Genomic DNA, 24,125 nt, shown 5'->3' on the forward strand with positions numbered 1-24,125 from the left:
TGATTAAAAGGTTTTACTTAGTCATATAAAATCTTTATGCGTCACCTTAATTTTTGTCACTACAAATATTTCACCTATTTTCCATTTACAATTCTAACTGTAAATTGAAAAAGTGATTTTTACAACAAAAGTATAATTCTAAATCTGGATTTGGCGAGATAACGGACTTTAGGAGATGGCAAAAAAAGAAGACATTTCGTTACTGTTCATCATTTTGACAAAAGTAAAGGGTTTGTTTTGTTTTTTAAGCTCAAAATATTGATGCCTTCCTTTTATTTTTGTCATTTTTGACTTTTAAGCTTTTCTTTTTTTTTTTTTTTTCCTGGCAGGAACAGGCTTCCGTAGGAAAAACTTGTGCAACGCACAAACCTTCCCAACCGAACAATACCAACACTCTCCCACCTCCACACATGGAGAAATCTGTTTTCGTTTAGGGTTAAGAAAGCAAAGAGGGCTGAGTATTCAGGTAGACTCATGCTCCAATTCTCGGGAACCTGAACGTCTACACCTGTTCATCCTGACTTGTGTCCAGGAACAAACACAGAAGTGGAAAAATGTACATTGGTGAAGACAAAAAAAAGATGAGCTAACAATGATTTTTCATCTAAGGTTCATCATCATTTATTAGAAAATGTTTTTTGTTTTCATTTTTTGTAATTTTTTTTTCCTTTTTTTTTTTTTTTTTTTTACCTGAGAGAATCCTTCAATAGCTTCCTTTACCCAGTCACAAAAAGTGGTCAGTGGATGTGTGTGTGCATGTGTGTGTGTCTGTGTCTGTGTGTGTGGACCGGGTCCTGCTGATGCTCTCATTGAAAGGTGCACTATTTCCACATATATATAAAAAAAAAGAGATCTGATTGGTCAAGAATTACGCAACAAGATTCATTCACGCAGTTATTGCACTTCTTTGAAAAATAACTAAACTAGTCGAGACTACTGGTTTATTTTTCGGGTTTAGCGAATTTTTTTAAAAAAAAACATTAAATGGTGCAAAAGGCACTTGGCTTGGGTGCAATTTATATCCTTTTACACTGCCACAATATTTATGTTCAAAGAGTCGTTCACTTACAGTGAGCTTGGGCCATTCAAAGTGCTTTAAAGTTAAGTGCTCAAGTAAAATAGAGGGTCAGCATATTCTAGGTGACCATCTCAATGGGGCAATATCTTATTTTTCTCCTTTCACTTTATGATTGCAATCGGGCCAAACTCTGCCCTCACACCTCGAAAGCAGAGGTCAAGTAAACTTTCCTATGCTACGTTACAACCCACGTACGGACATCGACAAATTCAAATACTACTACATTAACTTGGTCGCAGGATACAAAGATTAAAGCTTCACACCCATATTCCAGAGTTACTGAATTCAGGGGCTGGTCTGAATCTTGGAATTTGAGACTCTTGTGGCCTTAACACACCGAACAATGAGAGCATCGCATTAGAGATACATGAGTAGCGCCCAAACCTCCAAACAACACACATATACGTACACATACACCACTTTCTGAGCAGTTTTACAAAAACAGCACATCTCATAGAATTCTTATCCTCCACAACCTCCCCAGTTACCCCTCCGACTTCTCTGGGACCCAGACTGCCAGCGAGCTGAGCTGGGCTGGGCTGGAGGCCAAGCTCGCTCCAACAGTCCGGGGCTCTTGCCCACACGAAGTAGCAAGGGTCTTTGGGTCAAGCAAAGAACCTCTGGAATTCAAGCCAGGCCGAATTGGATTTCATGACCGAGACCGGCTCCTCGTTGTTACTGCGAGCTCGTCTCTCGGGAGGGATTTGGAGGGCGATTGCATAGACATCCTGCTACTTGCATGTCTTAACAAACTCTACATTTGGCATAGAGGGGGACCAAACACAACCATTAAACCAAAGACATTACAAACAATCTGCACCCTTGCCAATGTGTCAACATGTGAGGAAAAAACCAAGGATCTATGGAGGAATGGGCTACGTAGCTCCGTAAAACCAGCCTCGAAAGCTCCACATGCGGTCTGGAAGCGACTCCTCTTTCAGTTGGCGTCGACCGAAATTACTTTAAGCTTTGAGTGGCGCGACCTGAAAATCTAGAACTCAGTTCAAGGAGTTGTCACCGCTGAAGGGCCTGTTCGCATTTAATTTTGTGCGTCTTGGGCAGATCTCAGGAAACCTAATTGGGATTCGACGCATTTCGACCAGATTTTAGGTGCAGCTACACGGGAATCCGAACCGACCAGTGTGTAAACGGGGCCTCGAGCGGTAAAGTGATATTTCTCGGACCGCTCCCATTCAAAGGCCGACGTTCCAAGATTCTCCGGGCTGGTTTTATGGAGGCACTGATATGGCGGACAAATGAGCCAATAAACTTCAGATTTCGCCAACTACGATGTGGGTGTGCAGCGGCCATGTTTGCTTTGCAAATAACGACCTCCTTATGTTCTATTCATATCTCCACCGCCCACCTCCCACCTCCCGCCCCAGCTCAACAAAACAGCCCCACTGCCCCCGCTGACCTTCAGCTACCGTGGCCGCTGGCAACACCCACATCAGTAGTTTGGAAGAACCATAGGTGAACACACACAACCACACACACACACACGTACACACACACAAAAACTGTAGTCATCCGTGTGTAGCATGTCGTCGTGAACTTATGAGGGGAATGCATCTCTTTTGCAAACAAGAGGAGGCACAGGGTTTATGATTAATGTCACGGGGCACTTCTGAATATGGATCCGCATGCACATGTGATAGGGCGCACACATAAAGATGTAACAAGCATTACACGTTACTTTTTCTTCTGCTTACAAGACAGTGGGATGGAGCGGTTAAATTTTCCTTTTTACAATGACTCTTGAGTGTTTCTTTTGTATTTACATCCTTGGTTATGGGCAAAAGAAAACAAAAAAGAAAATCAAAACATACAAAAGTACATAACATAGTATTGCACCTTGCAGACGGGCAATATATATTCTCAGTTTTGTTGGTTTTGTTTGTAACGTCTACGTGACACCACTATCCTCTCTGCTGGTGTGTGGAAGTTAGGTCGTGGGTGCTGGGCTCAGGTCCAGCCCCCTCCTGTCAGCTACATTCAATACCATAAAACACTCAGCCATTACAAAAGGCAGAATCCCTCAGTCTCTGGGCCATTCACATTGTTCACAAGCTAACTGTCTTTAGAGCGTGCCTCGATGTCGGAGAAGCACGCGCGTCGGCAGGCGGATTCTCCAGACATTTTCCTCGCATGTACGTCGCGTCGCCCATCACCTGGGAGCCAAATCGATAAGATACAGGGCGCCAAAGGTTGAGGGAAGCCTCCTTTTGTAACTTATGCATACACACAAGCACATAGCATCTTAACATGTACATTATTATTATTATTTTTTTTAAATCTATATATGCATCTCTGAACTTTCACATGTGCCTGCAAAATATGACTCCTCCCAAGTTCCTTTGAGTTTTGTGTTGCGTGAGGTATGACAAGATTGTGTTTCAGTTTTTTTTTCTCCACATTTTCAGTTTTATGTTGCATTATTTTTTTCTATTTGTTTTTTTTCTCCAAAGTTGTATTTGTAAAAAAAAAAAAAAAAAAGAAACAAAAAACAAAAACAATATATATACATACACATATATATATGTATACATATATATATGTATATGGAAAATAATAAAATTCCTGTTTTGTTGGTTGTAAATTCCTCCTGATAAAAGGGGACGGACAACTGGACAGACACACAGACGCACAGATCAGTTGGCTTATAAACACAAACTATAGATGTGAAAAAGAAGTGAAATATTTTCTATGTTACACTGCACGCATGGTCAAAAAGTGACTACAGCTGTTTTTTTTTTCTCCTTTACACAGAGCAGTTTAAGCGTCAAAAAACAAACAGAAATATAAGAAAACAATGATAGAATGAAAAAAAAACAATCTCCAATAAATTTGTTCAGGAGTCTTTTTTTTTTTAAAGTCATCTCTTTTCATTTTTGTTTTATGGATTTATAATCATTTCATATATATATTTTTTTTCTCTTAATCTAAATCAGACTCAGAAGGTAAAGCAGCATTATAACCCCTACACACATAGACCCAGTCAGCTCACGAGAACAAAGGACATCGATTATTTTTTTCTTTTTCAGTTCTTTTACAAAGATGTGTTGGAATTCCAAACCGGCATCTCTGGAATGTGGGATCGCTTCCCGATCCTCACCGTTTGAAAAGTCGGAGGTTATCCTTGTGGAGGGAGCTGAGGAGGGTGGGGGGTGGTGGGGGGGCATTTGGGGTTGTCAGCCGGCGTGGGAGCAGGGGGGTTCGTGTGGGGGCTGTGTCGGGGGGGTTGGGGGGTGGGGGTGGAACCCCGGGGGGAGACATCCCTACATCTCCGTCTCCCGGTCATCCGCGCGTTTTGTGTTAACATCGTCTCTACAACCGGCCACATCTTCCCGCTCCCACCCGCGTCGGCGATGGCAGTGAGGGCCGAGGGCCCTCTGGCTTTTGTGTTTCCTGTCCCACGCTTTCTTCTTCGCATCCTCGCATTCTCGCACTCAAGTCTCTCGCTGCTGCTTCGCCCGTTCGCATACATTCGGTGGCGCCGCCCTAGGGGGCAGTCATGGCCAGCCTTGTCTCACAAGGGAGAGGCCTGGATCCTGTTTGGTGTCGACGATTCTGGGCCGAACCTGGGGGTGAGTGGGTGGGTGGGACAGCTAGGGGGTGAGTGGGTGGGAAAGAGGAGGTGATGATTGATGGGGAGGGGCTCAGAATCTAAAAAAGTGGGCTGATATTGCTATAAGAGGGACGACGGGACAATGAATTCTACGGGGACAAAAGGACAAGTGCTACTCGGCCATCCCAACTCTTCCGTGCGGAGATTTCTCTCCGCCCTGTTTTGGGCTCGTTATGTGCTGTTGGTCTAATACTGACAACAGGACAGGTTTGGGACTGAGCCCACTGCATCTTCCAGCCTCTGTTACACAGAGCAGCTTAGGAAACCAATTTAGGGAGACTTTTGGTCGGGGAAAACTAATAAGCAATACCGAGGGAAGGGCCAATTAAACCGTACAGGCGAGGGGGTGAATGGGGAGGACCACTGCAGTAGTGCAAAAAGTCCCATCAGTCTGGCTGAGTGGGGTCTCTTATAATGGGGATGGGCCCCGATCTGAGCTAGGCTCCACAAAAAGGGCAATGTCTAGGGCTGGAGTAGTGGAGGGTAGAAGGGGTGACGGATCTCTGGGAGTGGAGGTGCGTTAGAGGAAGGGATTCGGACCAGGCGACACCACTGTGCCCAAAGGTGGCGCTCCAGTTCCTACCTCCTCCTCCCAGCGGCGCTCGGATTTTTCGAAAGCAGTGAGGCGCGGCCGCCCGTGACGTTTGCCCGCGATCTCGACCACATGACGCCCCCTCCGCTCAGGTACTTTCTGAGAGGTTACCCAATCCTTTACAAGTGCCCAGTAAGAACTACTGCTTGGGATAGAATATAAAATGACTTTTCTTAGTCTCTGATTTCTTTCATTCTCTTCTCGTAAGAGTGGTAAACCCAGTTAGACGTGGCTTGGCCCCCTGGAATTGGAATGAACAGAGCGGGCTTCTCTAATCAAATCAACATTCTTGAATGGTCGTTTTGGCGGAGCACGCTTGCGATATCTGCTCGTGGGTTACTGGACGTGAGATTCTACAGGTATAGCGGCGAGCACCGGGAAACTGGACGAGACTAAAAGAGCCGTGGGGTTGTTCGTTTTCGGGTTGAGAACATTCCATCTTTTCATGTCAGACGCACCGCAAATTTCACAAGAAAGAGCTTATTTCATTGAAAACATGTATCAAGTGTACTGTGGAACGTCGCCGCGATTGCAGACGGAAACTGCCCTCTCTCTATGCATGCTAATTCGATGGACGCGGCCAGCATGGGTTTTCAGTTACTCTCTTATCGATCCTCCTGCTTGCTTTTGGCGGGTGTCAGCTGGGCTGCACATCCACACCGTCCTTCGATGATCCTGTGAGTCGGCTTCCGCTCTCCGCGGAAACGGGTAATCCAAATTTCGGAAAAAGATGACACTTGGTCCCATATAACAAAAAAAAAAGAGATAACCCACAAGTGGTGGGTACCATTCCCTGGAGGAGTCGGTGAAAACCTTCCAGGGGAAATGGTCGGCCCTCCTGTCTTCAGTGGTATTTCATTTGAACCAAGTGATAGCACTGAGTGTGTGTATTCTGCAAGTGTTTTGTCTTTTCCATGACCAAGTGCGCACCGATGTAGAAACTATGCACGTCTGTGTGTCAATCTACACATGCGCCAGCTTGAATGGTGTATGTCTGTGTGTAGGCTGTGGGCAGCTGCCCTGTGTCCACAGAGGTGAGGTAGTGTCTGACACCACAGCGGCAGTATCGCTGCCCCAGCCTGGGGGTGTGTCCACTTTGAGGTAAATGGTAGCCTTCTTGGCGTTTGCCTGCTCTCAGTGACACCCATGGTAAAAAAAAAGGCAAATGTGTATGGAAGCCTGGAGGGGCCACACTGAGCTGAGTCCGTGAGGAGAGGACTCTGTACAAACCCTGCAGGTTAGGGCTGTGTATCCACACTGCCGTGCAGTGCATACAGTAAAATGAGGCATTCACGTTACTCTGAGGTGATGTGTGTTTTCATGTTCGTATGTTTCGTGTGTGTGTGTGTGTGTGTGTGTGTGTGTGTGTGTGTGCGTGTCACATAAAGTGTGGGACAGACACAGAGAGAATCAGGGTGTGTGTGTTGTAAGATGAGCTTCGTTGTCTTGCTGGTGGTTGCTGCTATTCAAGACCTCCTTAGAGGCAGGGTGTGGCAGATTTACCTCTGACCCCTGACTGTGAGTCCACAGTCGTGATATTACATCGTATTTCATCCCTCTATCTCCTCCTCCCTCTAACTGTATCCCTTCCTCCCTCCCCCTCTCTCTCCTCTTTCTTTCCTTTATTCACCGCAACGGACAATCCCTTGGAGGGAGAAGGGTTTAATTGTCTTTTATAAGATGGCAGGCTGCTAGCACGAGCAGCGCAGGCAATGACAAGGCAAATCTGCTCGTCTGTGTCTGTCTGTGTGTGTGTGTGCGTGTGTGTGCGTATTTGTGTGTGTGTGTGCGCTGTATGTCACAGGAGCCGGTCCAATGACAAAACTGAAGGTAGATATGGAGCCATGATTTACAAGTTTTTCCAAGGTAGACAACACAATTCCAAAAAAAAAAAAAAAAAAAAAAAAAACTGGAGTAGCCTTATATAAATATAGCACCGGTTTTCACTGGGATCTATGAAGTAGTAGTAGTAGTAGTAGTTGAAGAAGAAGCTCCAAAAACAGATGTAACGGCTCAGATTGAGTTGAGTAACTGATAACTAGGTCTGGTGGACCTGCTTTTACTGCAGTTACTATGCACCAGAAGTAATGTTTAACACAGCGGCTGAAATTTCAATGTGCAGTGTCTGCGTGTGCCTGCTTGACGGTGACAAATAACATTGTCCATATTTTCTGAACTGACTGCCTTAGCACTAATTCAGAAGTAATACTGAGAGGTGCTGGCCAGCTCCGAAGCTGGAAACAGTGGCTTCAAAATGTGTAAATCTGTGACCGCTACAAAGAACCAAGGAGAGGTAAGGAACCCCCGCAGCGAACACTGCTCTGAAGAACTGAGGTGGAACAGGCTGTGGTGGTGTAAGTGTATCTGTGCTGTGTGTGTGTGTGTATGTTTGTGTACGTGTCTTGGCAAATGGCTACAACTCTTAATAGATAAGACATTATGCTCAGACAGAAGGGCCCCCACATGGATTTTTAAAACAGGGGTGCGTATAAGGAGGAGAAAGAGGTGTTTGTTTCGCTCTCCTATTGCTGGTGTGTTGCTTCTGTTATTGTTGCTTCCAGTTTTAAAACCACATACTTTAAATGTGATGCCGGAGAAAAGCAGATTCCTGCCGAGAGGACTCTCTCTCCATCCTTCCCCTTAAAAAAAAATTTAAAAAAAAATAGTAAAATAATCTCCCATCGTGCCCCGGCTTCCTCGTTGTGTTTCACACCTCCTGGTCCTCGAAGACCTCCAGGAAAAGCGGAGGGAAGAGTTCGTTGGGACACTCCACCTTCATGTGAAGGAAGCGACTGGCGTGGCACGCCCCGATCATCCGCAGGTCCGTCACCTTCATTAGGAGCTTCGGCCAGAAGTGGGGAATGTTGTGCTTGCGGTAGTTGATGTAGTGCTCGAACGCCAGCAAGTAGGTCTCCTGGCACTTCTCGATCTTGTCCATGCAGGTCAGGCCCGAGCGATCTGCGGGACGAAAGCGAGACGGGTTGGTTTTCAGGGGAGCTAAACATTATTGATGTGGATTCGAGAGAGAAGCGACGGGGAAATATAACCAAAAACAGAGGGAGGAAAGAGAAAGGAACATTTGAAAATAATCTTCATTCGTTCGTTTACTGTTACTGCCTGTCCTCGAGAGGTTTGCGGAGAGGCTGGAGCCTGTCCCAGCTGTCATTGGGGGATTGTACAGCAGAGGGTAATAAATCATGGAAGTGAGTCTCCAAGAGCGGAGAATACTAAACGCTCACTTTCAAAATTACACAAAAGCTAGCCGTGAAACGCCGTCAATGCAAAAACCCACATGGGCTGAACAGACCAGACGAAGGTTTTTTAAACCGGCTACTACCTGAGCTCATTAGAAGCACGGCCTGCAGCAGCGCCACTTCCGTGTCGTCCAGGTTGAACTGCGCCAGGCTCTTGCCCAGGTCGAAGATGGCGTCGGACACCACGCCCAGGCCGCCGTTCTTCAGTTGCTCGCGCTTCACGGCCATCTCCCCGCTCAGCGTCAGCGTCTCGCTCTCCGGGTCGTAGCGCATGGCCGCTCGGAGCGACATGATCTCCATGCAGCAGCCCTTCAACAGGATGATCTGGTCTTCACAAGGCAGCTGGAGAGCAAAACATGTTTGTTGATTCGTTAATGCAAGTTCCCAGAGTGGGGGCGCCACTCCACCAGGCGAACACGGTGGTGAGAGGGTGATCTCAGCCCATTTGCGTTTATTCCCTGTGCATAACTGTGCATAACTAAGTCTTGAAGAGTGCACACTTTCGCCCAATGTATGTAGCCTACATGGTGGACGGAACTGAACAGAGCCCTGGTCTATGAACCACAGGACCGCAACGCATTCCAGTCCTCCTCGCGGATTTTCCATTTACGATTAAATCATCTTCTGATTACTTACATTCCAATTTTTCCCACAAAATTATAACCAACCACAAAACGCTTTCCTGGCACATACTGGCCAAACTGTTACATAAACAATCTGTACTCAGTTCGGAGCATCCCTACGTATTATACATCATTCTGTGACATATGGGATGTGTTGCTACACTGTAGCTGGGCAGAAATAACGGCAGAGGAAAGGAAGAGGAGCAATATTAACAGAAGGGAAGGCGCAGATGTGAAAAACATGAGGGGAAAGAGACGGACATTATTTTCTACTGATGAACTACTACGCCCTGATTTACATGGATATTAGACTCTGCACTAAAACCTGCTCGGTTAGATCCGCGCACACTCCGCTGTGCTGAATGAATCTCACCTTGACGTAAGCTCGTTATTGCTCTCGACTGCTGAGCTGATTAATTGGCATTCATCGGCTTGATTTGTCTTGTAAAATTGTAACCGGGGGGCACGGCTAAAGTAAATGCTTATAATGCGGTTACCGCTGCATCAATTAGCGGGAAAGCAACTGATTAATTTTTAGTGGCTAAACGAACGCCGGCTTTGTTTCTGTGCATTCTTATCACTAATTCACTGCAGCAGCACAACCTGCTCTCATGTAAACTAAACAGGTTCCCTACCGCCGCCTCTTCAATCAGTCTCTCAAAATATAATCTGCCACATGGTGAATTAAAGACATTAAACATTACTGCTTGTCTGCTTTGGTGTCTGTAATACTAAAATGATGTGCCTGTATCTCATTACACAGTCATTTGACCAGTAATATCTATCACATTATTAATATTTGCAAAAATAGTAGAAGAATCTGAATTAATTTTACTTTAAAAAAACGCTGATTTAGATTTTTACTAGCCCTAGTTTTAATGGTATCCGTGATGTATGGATTCCCTCCTGCTGTAATGCACTGAACTGCAGAGTCACACAGCGTTTTTCACTGCAGCTGTCGCTCTAGACAATACCTCTGCCACCCTGATAATTATCCAATCACACAAGGTCTCATTACAAGCAGTGGAGACAAAAAAAACATGATTACGTGTTGCTAATTAAAGCTGGGCAAACAGTGGGAGAGGGCTTCGCTGATTGTCGGCGGCAACAAAGAGAGCATGTGTGTTCATTTTCCCGAAGCACACGCACACTGACTTGCGAAAGGAAATATGTAATTGATCGCGTTTTTGCCGTATACAGTTTTTTCTTGACGTAGAAAATTTTTGCCACGAGTGGCTGTGATCACTTATATGTTAAGGCAGGGGTCTTCCACGTTTTCCACACATGGGATTTCACCTCTGGACTGAATACGCTCTCTTTAAATTTGTGGGGGAAAATTACAAAAAAAATACATCTAAAAAATGTCTAATCAACCAAAGATTTTGCGACCAAACTGCAGTACCTCTGCAGACCCTCTAGGGGTCACAGATCCCCTGTTGAAGACCTATGTGTTGAGGTCTTCTTCAAATGCATAAGCTGCTAATTCCACTGCACACAACCCTTAAGACTTTTCTTCAGCTAACACACACTCAGCCTGTCAGGAGTCTGGAGTATGTTACGGTTCCCCATCCCTCCCCCCCTCTGCTCTTCAAGACAATTAAACACCACTCACCTCAGAGAACATGGGCAGTTTTTTGGCAAAGTCGACGACGCGGGTGATGGCAGGAGTGATGATCTTGGTGAATTCGCTGAAGGCCTCCAGGTCCACCTTGTCTCCGTCCGACGTGGGGGCGACTGGAGACTGGCCAATTTTGTCTGGCTGCAAGTGGTGGAGGGGTGGGGGGTGGGGGTGGAGGGATATTAGAGGCACGGTTAAGAGAGAATTTACAGATAAGGGAAAAGTTCAGGCTGATCTGAAAGGGGTGAAAGCCAAAGCAAGTAATTATCTATCCTGCAAAAGAATCCCTGACAATATTTAATCATGTGTGTCTTCTTCAGAAACATATCACTGTAAACAGTTAAGTCTGATACTAGTGCATACTACTGCACCCACAGCACCGAGTATTTTTACCCACTCAAAATTAGTGCCCAACTAATGTACTATGTACTCCAGACTGAGGAGCATTGGTTAAGCACTACAATGCCTGAAGTTGTTTTTCAAACCTCAAAAATGATATATGAGATCTGTTTTGGAAGATTTACGTCACTGTGCTAGGAATGCTATGCAGACGTTGCAGGAATTTTGAACGGTACTGAGAAACAGATGTTTTTTTTTCACATAGTAATATACAGAATATTTTCAGCGGGATGGTCCATGTTGTGCACACGTAGACCACGTTGTGCACACATAGTATGTTTGAGCATGTTCGAATAAAGAGAGAAGAAAGCGCACAAGACATGCAGACAGCAGACGGAGCTTGCTGCATTTGAAAGTACAAGTGTGTTCTTTGATCGAAAGAGCAGAAGAGAAGACTACAAAAATCTCGGAGGCTCCTAAAATAGAGAGGAAACACCATCAACAGTCTTGTGGCTTCATCAAAAAAAAAAGCATTTGATCAGATGAGGACTGCAGACTGCGCTCAGTGAAAGATATGGTATATGTCAGCAGAAGGAGAGGGAATATGCTGAGAGGCAGACTGCAGTAGGGAACTGCAGACCAGTAACACGCATGTTTACTGTGAGAATTGAGGTCATGACGATGAAAAGTATTGTTTCCACGCTCCACTGAATAAAACATGTGCCAAGGCCATAGTCATTTGCTAGTCTGGGCTTTGGCTATAAACACGTAAATTAAAGTATAGGAATAGTTGCCTCACATGAGGAGCCATTAATCAGAATACAAAGAGAAGGAAATACAGAGAGAAGGGCTGCCAAAATCGTTCCAAATCGTCTGCAGTGCAGCTGAGAGATGAGCAATTATGGAAAATTTGAATAATTGTAATAATAATGTGGACAGACTGCAACTCTTATCATGTAAGAGCCAAAACAAAGCATTGGCAGAGGTATTGGTGGCATTTTTCATGTTAGCGGAACAAATAGCAAAGAGGCTGAGGTTCATAACAGAACGATTGCCATTCATTACCGTGGAGAAGAAACAAACAAAGTCAAAACACCAATGTCTTAAGTTGTGGTTCATTTTAGGATGCCCTTCATCATCTGGCCACGGACTACAGCTGGAACTTAGCTTAATCATCTAACACTACCCTATTTACTGGCACTTTGTACAGTTGATAAATAAGGACTGTCCACGTCTCAATTACCATTTAGTAATAAAGTAAAGACTGGTGTCTAGTATAGTCTAATTATTTCAAAGGTTTTGTTTGTCCAACTTTCCTCCTTGAGCAGCAGCAGCAGCGCCTCTTCTGGTGCCTATGAATTAACGACACTCCTTCTTGGAATAGGGGTCGACGAAGAGTTTTCAGTCAAACCAAACAAATTTCCATTTGCCTCTAGTGTATTGTGATAGAAGCAGAAATCTCCAAACCTAGACAACTATTTATCAAAAGTATAAGACTGTAAAGATGTAGTACACTACTTTTACCAAGACATTATTAAGGCCATGCCAAAGGAGCCCACACAGTCCTGACTCAGCTAATCACTGCCTGGCAAATCTGTATTTCACTGTATACCAGAGTTTATATATCCAGTGTCAGTGGTGACTTTCCTGAGATGGCTCAAGAGCCAACAATGACTGTTTACCAGAACCAGAAGGAGGGAAATAATGAATCTGGAGTAGCTTACAGCAAACAGAACCAAAAAGTTACTAATGTAACCAAGGTTCTATGAATTAAACATCTCAGGCGGTGTGGAAGAATGAAACAGCATCTAAAAAGAATTCAGAAAACCTAATAACCTTTCAGTTTAAAGGTTTAACGGTTATTCAGCTGTGTAGCAGTTTCTCAACAAAGTTATTTAGTCAGTACTAAAAGTGTTGCTTGTAGACTGAGGTCTGTGATTGTGTTTTGCAAATGCTCTCCACAGCTCGAGCCAGTGGGGGCTTCTTAAGTGCTTTCTTTAGGACAAATATGATTTTCCTGCAAGTTATTGCTTGTTTATTAACACAATGGTCATCTGGGTGACAGTGACGGAAAACACTCGGCTATACCCACAAAACTGCCAAAGGATCATGTGTTTACTACTAGCTAGCCAGGAGCCTTAACAAGCCATAAAGTGTATTAAACTCTCCTTAAACAAAACTCTTTTCTACCACTTACAGAAAAGTAACACTCGTCATGTGCCCCAAAAGAAACACAAGACATTTGAGCTTAAAGATCTTGATCTTGAATCTTTGTGACTTGGGAACTGGCAATTGCTACATCGTGAGGGGAGAGGGGATTTTTTTTTATTTTTATTTTTTTACTGCAGTCTCATCTTTTATGTGCAGAGCCACAACTGTTGACCTTTATCAAATGCATTAGGTCTGGAAAGTTTGTTCCTGCAGAGCTGAAGAAGAGAAATGAATTCCGTATATGGTCGGGATGATGTAAGTCGATGATTTCACCTCCGAGAAATTATGTGTATAATTTAATTCACAGCTTTTTTGATTACTTTGAATTAGGGCTGTCAAAATGAATGCGTTAACGCGGATGAATCCATCATCATGATAAATCGAATTAAAAATGTTAACGCAATGAATCCATCTACAGCTCAGAATAACAGCATGCTGGCCTCATCAATGGCAAATTTGAGAACAAACAGAAAAAAAAGACGGAAAAGTCGACCAGCATAAAATAATACGCACATTCTACAGGAAATAATATGCACACTCTGCAGGAAGGAGTTTTATTTTCATGAAAGTTCTTCCAGCTTAAAATATCACATTAATGCAAAGCATACGTTAGTCTGGGAATCTGCTGGATCTTGGGCTATCGCGTCACCCAGCTTGCGACAAACCAAGACAAACTAAGATAAACCAAGACAAAGACAAGCCGACAATGCTGGCTTGCAAATATCTGGCCACTTGTACAACCACTGTTCTGTGTGAGTTCTCAGTTGCAGCAACATTGTAAATAAGACGTTCCTTTTTTCTTGAGTATGTTTGCAAAATGAAACGCGATTAATCACGATTAATGAAAATTAATCCACAGCAACCCTGTGATTAATCTGATTAAAATTTTTAATCCTTTGACAGCACTACTTTAAATCTAATTATCATTGTAAAACTCTCCAGTGTGTTGTTGATCTATACCAATAACTCATAGACTAATCTGTAGCGTGCTGTGATTTCTGGTTTTCTAGCTTCCCTTTCATACCTAATATTACACAGACATCTGCGTTTAAGGTTGATTGTAAAACGTATTGATATAAATCATTTGGCATTAAAAGGTTCAGATAAACTGCTCTGTCCACTGAACTGCGCTACAACATGATAAGATCACCTCGTGAGTGCATATCTGCAGATACACTGCACGCGATTCTGAACGTCTTCATTAAACCAAAACCACATGTACAGTGTGTCCAGTCCTTTCTGTTTCTGATCTGAATCTGAAGTTTTAGCGTAGCAGAGTCTCTGATTAGCCAAGGGGAGCATGTTTAAAGGAAGTCATTTGAGCTACTGTTGCTGAGACCAGGAACTCACGAGTTCAGAAGTTCAAGACCTTTTGAAAAGAAAAGAGATTTATATGAGGCTGTCAGGAGGATTTGCGCTTCACTTGGCCTTGAACGGTAAATAAAACCTTGCAGAGAATAGTGTGCACCGACCTTTACGAGCAGGGACTCAAGGCTAGTTACTTTGGCATCATGTATGTTAGCTAATTCGAACTATTTTGCATCCGTGCTTAATAACTGGAACAATGTATTGTTGTTTTAGCTCAATGAAATGTTGGACAACAAGTTCCATGGATTAAATTTAATCTTGTTATATGCTTTTAGACTGATTACATTCAGAATGGCATTCGTTTGTAGTTTGGATTGTTGCATAAAAGACGAGCTAATAGCCAAGGTTTTTAATTGAAATGGCTATTCATTTATCAAGGCTGCTACGACCTCTACAAAGATTTAACTGATTCCGTAAAAAGCATTTTCTGGCAGCTGACTGCCGTGTGCGACAGAGAGAACACTGAGAGGCTACATGTCAGGCAGAGTGTGTTCAGTTGCAGATCTGGACCAAGACGCAGTCATAAACGGTCGTGACAAATCCAAATAATTCAGGACTCGCAGCAAGAACAAGAGTTTCCTATTTTCTTGTCATGCTCCTCGTCATCCCCGCTGTCATGAGCTTGCAGCGGCAGCGCAAGAGTCTAGGGATGTTCCTCTCTCAATCGAACTCACCTGTACCTCACTTTACACTCTGGCCGTCAAGTTGGTTCATAGCGGCACAGAATGCAATCGATGATGTAAAAAAAAAAGAAAAAAAAAAGGCTTTGGATCACACTGTCCTTTTCACGGTGTCCTTAATTTTGTGTACAAACTCAAGTCTTCTGCTTTCTTTCTCTCTTAGCAAACACTGCATTCATTAGCCTGACCTATGAGGAGCTCAATCAGTGAATCATTAAGCAAAGTCATCCTCCAGTGAGTGGACAGCACTCGTGTGCTGAAGTAGAGTGCATGGGAAGGGGTGTTTTAAAGCAACAGTCCTAGCAGGGCTAACCATAATCATGAGCTTCCACCTACTCACTGTAACCTAACAACATGCCTTTTGAATTTTATTATGGGCCATGTTTTAAAGTATACAGAGGAAAAAATACCGTTACCATGCAACTGAATAGTCCTCCAACCAATCGGAGTTATTTTGTTGTAAACAAATTGAACTCCATGGTGCTGAGATGTTGTGTATTGCTACATTGGTTGATTGGTCTGGCAGATCTTTGCCGGGGCAGAGAGACTCCAAACCAACTTTCCCTACACAAACAATTTGTGTGTGGGGGGATGTTTGGACTGAAGTGCAGACTAGACAAAATTATTCTGCGCGCAGATTACAAAGTTCTCTTATAAGTGAGTTCCTAAATGTTCTCTGTGCTCGCGGCAAATTAAATCTGTACCCGGCCGCTTTCCTCCACAACTGTCCTCAGATGAACACCCAGCTATCACGACTCCCCGGGAATGCTGTTTTTAAAATTAAAACTCTATATTTGGCTCTGATCTCGGTGAGAACTGTGTAAGCATCTCGCATAAACGTGGGCCAAAGGCATGAGGTCAGTGTCTGTGAGGGGGGGAAGCCTGACACAAGGCAGGGACTCCCTGATGGGGCCGTCCACGATGAATCTAGTACAAGCACAGCGGGAGAACGGTGTGAGACAGGCAGAGAGACACTCCCGCCTGCCAACACACAGATGAGCGCTCATGACTGAGGATTTGCCTTGGCTGAGATAAGGAGGCAGCTTACAGAAAGCAGATGGGCAAAATAGAAGGCAACGCAAGGGCAGGCTCAGGGGGACAGCGAGGGGAGGAAACAAAGACGCCACGATTAAAGCGAAAATCCAGAGTCAAGGTGTAAATGAAAATTTCGAAGGGAATTAGGCCTGGTTAAAAGCCCAGGAGGATTACGATGAATAAAACCTCCTAAACGCTGGAGAGAACAGGAGAGTAAAGACGCGGGGTGAGAAAAATGGAAAAAGACGGGAGGGAATAGAGAGTGATAACGTCGAGAGAGCGGCGATACGCAGCTCAGCCAGACAAAACGAAACCCTTATTCACGGGGGTTTGTTTGGAAGAACCAAAGCAGCGCGGGATAATTTCTAGTGTGAAATTACTTGTGGCAGTTGTGCGTGTGTTCAGCGCTGTTGTGCTCTAAAAGGTTTAGTGGCAACACATATCGCTACCATTTTAAAACGGAACGCACCACGGAAACGAAATGTGACATAGATGTATCCCGTCCTTAGATCTTGGGATATTATATTTGCATCAGTCGGACGCACTACATTACACTCAAATTAAAGCTATAAAATACTAACATTATGAGATATGACAGGGATTGTTGCCAGGCTAGTAAAAGAGTTATAGTGTATTATACCACACTATTCACACTACATGCACTCACTGCTTATTGCACTTCTGGTTAGATGCTAAAGTTCGTTGCCCTGTACCTGTAAATCCATTCCCGACGCAATACAACCACCATAAAAATATCTTTCTTCGTCTTCTTACCAGGAATTTGCGCTTCTGCTTCCACTGCGCGCCCTGAGCGTTGGTGTGTCGATGGGCCTCGGTCACCAGGCGGATCAGCTCCCACTCGGCCCCGGTGGGCTCTGGACGGCTCTGGAGGGTTTTCACCATTTCCTCCTTCTTGCGCCGCTCCCTGTTCTCCTCAATCAGGCGCCGCTTCGCCACCCGCTTTGAGTCATCCAGCACCACTGGGTGTAAAAAAACAAAAAGGGCGTGGGGGTTCAGTAAGCCCGCGCGTCGTTTATTGCACCGTATTGCCACTGAATTCTATGCGCGTGCATAGAAATTACGACACTCACGGTCCATGGCCATGCCCACGGCGATGCACTTCTTGAAGCGGCAGAGCTGGCACTGGTTGCGGGTGATCTTGTCGATGATGCAGCAGCCATCGTATTTACAGGAGTAGGAGGGGTGGAGGTTCTTCTGAATGGTCCGACGGAAGAAGCCCTGCGGGGAGGCGGAGGGTAAAGGAGAGATGGATTAATGGAGGTTACAGTCAGCGACTTTGGATCTAGTGAATTTGGAGGCCAAATCCAAGGCGATTTGTGTAGATATCAGTAATGTCACTGCAGGAAGGCAACAGTGTCCGCATGATAAAGATTTAATACTGACTGTATAATTACATTAAATCAATTATTTTCCAAAGTGAAGAAACCTATGCATTCGACTGCATGTATTATTTAGAACAAATCTGTTGTGCCTAAATAAAAAATGGCTCGCTCGCCAACACATCAAATGAGAACCCGCAGAAGCTCGATCACTCCATCCTCTTCCCTGGCATCTCAGACAGATCGCGACGAACTGAAGCAGAACAATCGCGCAGCGCGCTGACAGCAAAGACAGGCAAACGACACGAGCCTGAGCTGATGTGACGGCGGCGTGTTTATTACCTTGGTACGTGTTACTGAGTACACAGAGCAATGAAAGCGTCTCTTTCTGAGTGTGTGGCTCCGCGTGGCCTCACATCAGTTATTCTGGCAGATACTACGCGGCTTATGTTTATCTCTCTCTCTGCGTTGGTGTGCATACCTTGCAGCCCTCACAGGTAATGCAGCGGTAGTGGTAACCCGTGGCCTTGTCGCCACACACCACACATGGCTCATCCTTTTCGAGGTAGCTGGGGATGTACCCTGGAGGAAGGAAGAGGGAAAAGACAAAGAGGGACAGGATAAGGTTACATTTGCAAGCCATCATTTAAAGCTCTGAAGTAAGAAAATAAAACAATACACACTAAGGAAACTGTTCCTGGCTGTGAAGTACTCACATTTCCTTCTGTCTAATGTCAAACTTGCACTACACACTACAAGATATTTACATGAGATTTCACAGGTTATACCAACAAAATCAAGATTGTGAAGAAAGTACTTGCCATCAACGAATGTAAAATACAAATCAAATATGTCTCATTTGAAAATAAGCACAAATCTCCTAAAAGTCTGAGCCTACTTTTTTTTTTTTTACAAGCACGAACAATGGAGGAGACACACTTCAGATTCACTCATATCTTAAAAAAACTCAAAAAACTCTATTGTCCACAACAAGTTGCTGAGAGCTGCACACCGGGAGCGACTTCCACCTTTACTAATTACTTATTTTTAATTACAAAGACCTCCCTTTTTTTAAATTACTCTGGGATTAATTGACAGGACCAGCTAAGACTAACACTGCTTTTGGGCATGTTTTTCTATTGCTCGATGAAGACGGAGTCAGGATGGAAAAAGTAAGATAACGATTTGTGGCAAAGGGTCCCGGCTACTGGGAATCAAACCCGGAGCGCTTTCTTGCCGGCGCTGTAGGCTGAGGTTTATTATAGAAGGAGATTTCGAATTTTTGTTGTGAACGACGGCTTGTTGAGGAAAATACATTAAGTATTTTATTCAGTTTTAATGTATGGCATTGTAATCAATGTGGTCACACCATTACAGACAGGATACTGTAGGCATTGTATGGTATTATACTTTAGGGTGGAAATATTACATAAATTACCGGCTAATCTACATATATCTATATTTGTATATAGATATATATATTTATGGACGCTTTCTCTATAATCATCTTCGCCTCTCTGCAGCGTTTCATTTGCTTTAGAGTCAGGAACAGAACAGCTTGTTCTTTTTCCATACTGCCTGAAAGACCAGCGAGGGAGCGAGAGCAGAGACACAGGAAATAGCAGATTTCCAAGCATTTGGTGTGATACACAGCTAATAAAAAAAAAAAACAAAACTCCCGGAAAATGTGGCAGCTTAAACCCTCTGTCATCCCGTCATCTGTCATGGTTTCCGTTTGGTCCCGAGCTCATTCTCCGGCACGATCGCGACCCCCAAACGCACAGAAAGAAGGAGGAGAAGAAGACGCGCAGCAGAAAGCACGGACCCCGCAGAGTCTCAGGTAACACTGAGAAGGGGAGGAAACTGAGACAGCTTCCTAATTGATTTATGATTCTGCATACACAGATCAGGTATACCATTAAAGCCGTGCAGCCGTCCCCACACGCAAAAATGGTTTAGGTTTTGACCTGGCCTCCAAATCCACTAGAAGGTTCTCAGAAGGCCCATGTCCATTCTCTGATGAGTCACAAATGTTTTGGCACGTTAGCAGGGTCAATGCCGCTGTGAGCGCGTTGTGCACGTGAGCTAGTATTTCTAAAATTACACTCCACAATCTTTGTTTACTGGAAACCACGGCGGCTGAAGGTGCAGACACACCAGCGTGACGCAAAAAGAACTACAGGCAGCAACAAAGCAGCCTGTCCCCGGTCGGGACCAAAAAGGTTGCACTTGAACACACCGCAGAGACCGCAGGCAAAAGCCAGCTGTTGCACACGTTCAGGGTCCGTGTGAAAGGAAATGAGTCTTCACACCAGCAGGTGGCAGAGGTCTGTATTCCCCCACCGCCCCCCCTCCCACCCCCACCCCGCCTCATTCCTCAAAGGTTTAACCTTAAACCTCGAAATACTGTTTGTATTAACATGAATGTCAAGAAATAGAAATTATTCGCGGCATTATCTGCACGATTCCTTTACTTTCACCACATGAAACATCTGCACCGAACCACGTGCTCGTGTGTGTACCGACGCACGGCGAGCGCTGTGACAGGCAGTGGCAGTTGAGTGCTGCCTTTTGGCTTCGCTGCAGAGTTTAGAGGAGGAGCGGGGAGGGCAAGAAGACGAGATTGTGTGTGTGTGTGTGTGTGTGTGTGTGTGTGTGTGTGTGGGGAGGGAGGGGAGGCGTCGGACAAGAACAAGTGCCAAAGGGACACGAGTGACATTTTGCCCAAATTGATTTTCTAATAGCGTTGAGAAGCTCTCGTCTTTTTGTCTGAAACTCCACCGGGAATTCTGAGGACTTGAAGAGAGATTTAAAAAAAAAAAGAAAAGTGAAACAAAAAGTGGAATATAGAGGGAAAAGCGAATGAGCCTATTTGCTGATAAAAAAAAATAGTAAAATAATGTGGGAGAATGAAGAGGAGAGGAGATAAAACAAAAGAAGGGTGCCAAAGAAAATGTGACAGAGAATGGATTTCCATGGAAGCTAGTATTATTAGAGTATAAGTGAAGAAGAAAAGGAGGAACATTTAATACGACTGAGAGTGGGTGGTGTAAACCTATCATAATCTGATCATTTCTCTCTTCCATCCATCTATTTGTGCGCACATTAGCCGTGACGAACTGCCAGAAGGGACAGAAACATGGAAGTAGCGATGCAACCCGCCGCTGAAAACGTGGCTCCGTCTTGGCTCTAAGTTGTCAATTACAATTTGTCTCAAACGGTTAAGTTAAAATCAGACACATTACAGTCTGACTGAGGAAATACTGCCTTTGTGTACCAAGAACAGCAGAGGATCATCAATAGAAAACTGTCTGCCCCTCTGTGCTGGCAAGGCCGAGCAGCCACAGACGTATCCCAGAGCCGTTCTGCTGGGGCTCTGCTGGAAGACAAGCCCAAAATCAATACTGCTGCTGCAGCTCTGTGGTCACCGAACCTTCCCATAACAGGCTTCGGCAGTCACTCCAAAAAAAAAAAAAAAAAAAAAAAAAACCAGGAAAGGGAAGGAGATTTCGCGAGCGCGGTCGGGTCAAGATAAATATTTTGTCTTCACAAGTTTCCCCAACATAACATCTGCCCTTTCGCTTCATTAAAGCGCGCGGCGCGGGCTGAACGCGCCAGGCCCCTGAAGAGGTCTCAGGATTGTTTCTCCCAGGTCCTTACATGACAACAGCTCGGTGAGGTGACATTTGAGACTGTAAACACGGAGGACGTTAGGGGAAATACCGACTGTGCGCAGGAGCCGAAAACAGCAGCGCCATTAAACAAAATCAAGTGCGCCAACTGCCGATGTGCTCACTGTCTGCTCCCCGACTCCCAGTCTTAGCCAGGTATTATTTTAGGCGTTATTTAGTCACGGCTGACTTCGTATCTCAGAAATACTCACTTGATGTTTTGTTTGGATCACAGTGACAGAATGAAGTCGCGATTTAGCCACGGCCTGATCTCAACTGTTGAACCGTGAAAGAGTTAAACGCTTCACTCTGTTCTGTTAGTTCACACGCGTCAAACATAGGGCCCGCGGGCCAAAGGCGGCCCACTACAGGGTCTAATCTGGCCCGCAGCATGAATTCGCAAAGGACTGCAATTTTTCAATGAAAATAACTTTTACACTTATTTTTCCACTTCCATATATTTTTTTTTTGAAGGATAGAATAATCACTGTAAAAATTCTCCTAATTTACTGGTTCTTCTTTGCACTAAAACACATGAAAGAGGAGTTGTCATTACTTATAGGTCATTACGTTATTATCTTATTGGTCCATATGTGGCCCCTGAACTAAAATGAGTTTAACACCCCTGCGCTAGCTGGTTGCTAAATGTGACAGTTTGGTTTTTATTGGGTTGAAATATATATATATATATATATATAAAAGGACTGATTATCTCACATTAATCAACTCACTTTATCATATTAACACAAAAACTGATTGTTATCACAAATGAGTGAACCTCCCTTTTAAATTCATGACTGCCGTCATTAGGAATTCATCTTTGTCTCAAATAATCACAAAAAGAATGATATATTTTGCAGTTCGAGCTAATTCTTTCCAAACCGTGATAATTTATTAAATTACCAAGCCACTTCAGCGCTCGTATTTGGTCACTAAAGTGCTCTTTAAGTGTCCTTAACGGTTGCTGAGGACCCCGCCGTGAGTCCGGGGAAAGGTCGACTCTCCCACAGGAAGATGCTGACATCACTACAGTGAATATAATTCAATCTCAGTCGAGGAGGCGCCCCTAAGACAGTCATACTCTCATGCCTCCCCAGTTCAAATGGACCGTGGCAGGTAGAGTAGGGCACAAGATTCCAGCAGTGATGCAGATAGGCAGCAAATTCGCCTGCTGGGAGGGAAAACATGTGGAAAGCACTTGACTTCGGCAGATATAAATCAAGACACCTGTGAATTTTTTTTTTTTTTTTTTTGCCGGCGTTCATTCAACATTCACCGCCCCCCCACCCTCTCTTTCTCTTTCTCAATATCCCTCCACCCCTTCTTCACTCCACTCTGGGCTTGGGGGATTTAAAGCTGTCACTCCAACAATGTACTGCGCCCCGACTCACAAGCAGACAAAGCAGGAGGCTTTCACTTATTGATGACACATGCCAAGGTGCTGTTCCTTTTCTGTTTGGATCTGACAAATCGAAAGTGTAACGTGCACGAGGCGGCGGTGACTCATGTGCCGGCAACGTCTGTGCAGTCGCTCAGCGGCCTCTATTCACCGCGGCGAGACTGACAGTTTTCATGAAAAGAACTTAAAAATAAATCACACTTCCACAAGCAGAGTAATGGAAAAAAAAACAGTTGTGTGTCTCTCTGAGGAAAGCGAAAATTCAGTCATATACACCGCAGCTCCCCAAATGGGGCCGGCAGTGGCTCGGGAGGTAGAGTGGTCCTGACTGAAAGGTTCGATTCCACTCGATTGCGAGTGAGTGATGTTTGGTGGCGCGGACCATTACCCATAGTAACCATATAATATATAGATACTAAGTAAACAGTATAGACGTAAATAAACAGTATATATAAGAATAAAGATAATAAAATAAATAAAAGATGTGGAAGTGGAAATATAAATAAAAACGGCAACAAAGCAGCATGAATAAAAACTAGGATGTGACTGTGCAAGCGAATGAATAATGCATTCCATATTGCATGCACGCCCATATTGTAAATCACCAGTAGTTAGGTGGAGTCTGGCACTGTTAACCTCCTGAGACCGTATGTCCTCATATGGGGACATTAAGTTTTAGGTTTGTGGCAGATTCTTCTGCATCATTTAAATCTGACGTCCACAGAACTAGATACCAGTTGATGTAAAAACAAGATGGCGAGCATTTCAGCGACAAAACAAAGCTGATCAAGTTACAAAAGTGCAGAAATGAGCAAAAAAATATCATCAAATCTTACAGTTGAAACTTGTTTTTTAATTTATTTATATAGTGACTAGTTTTCTAGTTTAATATGACATGCAAACGTTACAAATTCTATTAAGAGTAAACAGCTATAACTTCGCTAATTAGTAAGTACTCGCTTGAGTATGTTCATGTTTTTTCAGTTTTATATTTTTGTATGTTGTTGACTTTACTATAATATACAGTGAAATAATCCCCATGTCCACATATGAGGACATAATTTTTATTCATTTATTTATTTTTTTCCAAAAAGTGCTTCCTGTTCAAAGATGATGCTTAGTTTTTATACTTCTTAGGTACTACTAATCCCAAAAATACCACCAAACTAGAGCTTATAAAATATAAAGCCGATGAGGATATGCCTAAAACTGCAGTTCCTCTAACAGCCACTAGAGGCAGGCTCCAAATGAAAATCAAACTCCATAGACCTCAATGTTGAAATCTGTAA

At 44.0% G+C, this 24,125-nt stretch overlaps 1 protein-coding gene across 4 annotated transcripts in view; it reads right to left on the reverse strand.

Annotated features, from left to right (window-relative positions):
* Positions 1 to 605: 605 nt before the first annotated feature.
* The window catches only part of thrab (thyroid hormone receptor alpha b), a 132,679-nt gene continuing 109,159 nt past the window's right edge, over positions 606 to 24,125 (reverse strand). For all 4 annotated transcript variants that reach the window (XM_047610080.1, XM_047610079.1, XM_047610081.1 and 1 more), the window contains 6 exons: positions 18,248 to 18,348; positions 17,518 to 17,665; positions 17,201 to 17,406; positions 10,788 to 10,934; positions 8,636 to 8,894; positions 606 to 8,256 (listed from right to left, as the gene is read on the reverse strand). In XM_047610080.1, the coding sequence (XP_047466036.1) occupies positions 8,006 to 8,256; positions 8,636 to 8,894; positions 10,788 to 10,934; positions 17,201 to 17,406; positions 17,518 to 17,665; positions 18,248 to 18,348 (1,112 nt within the window). In that variant the 3' untranslated portion in view covers positions 606 to 8,005. The remainder of the gene's footprint in view (positions 8,257 to 8,635; positions 8,895 to 10,787; positions 10,935 to 17,200; positions 17,407 to 17,517; positions 17,666 to 18,247; positions 18,349 to 24,125) is intronic.

The sequence above is a fragment of the Mugil cephalus genome, chromosome 16 (assembly GCF_022458985.1).
Source record: "Mugil cephalus isolate CIBA_MC_2020 chromosome 16, CIBA_Mcephalus_1.1, whole genome shotgun sequence".
NCBI lineage: Eukaryota > Metazoa > Chordata > Actinopteri > Mugiliformes > Mugilidae > Mugil > Mugil cephalus.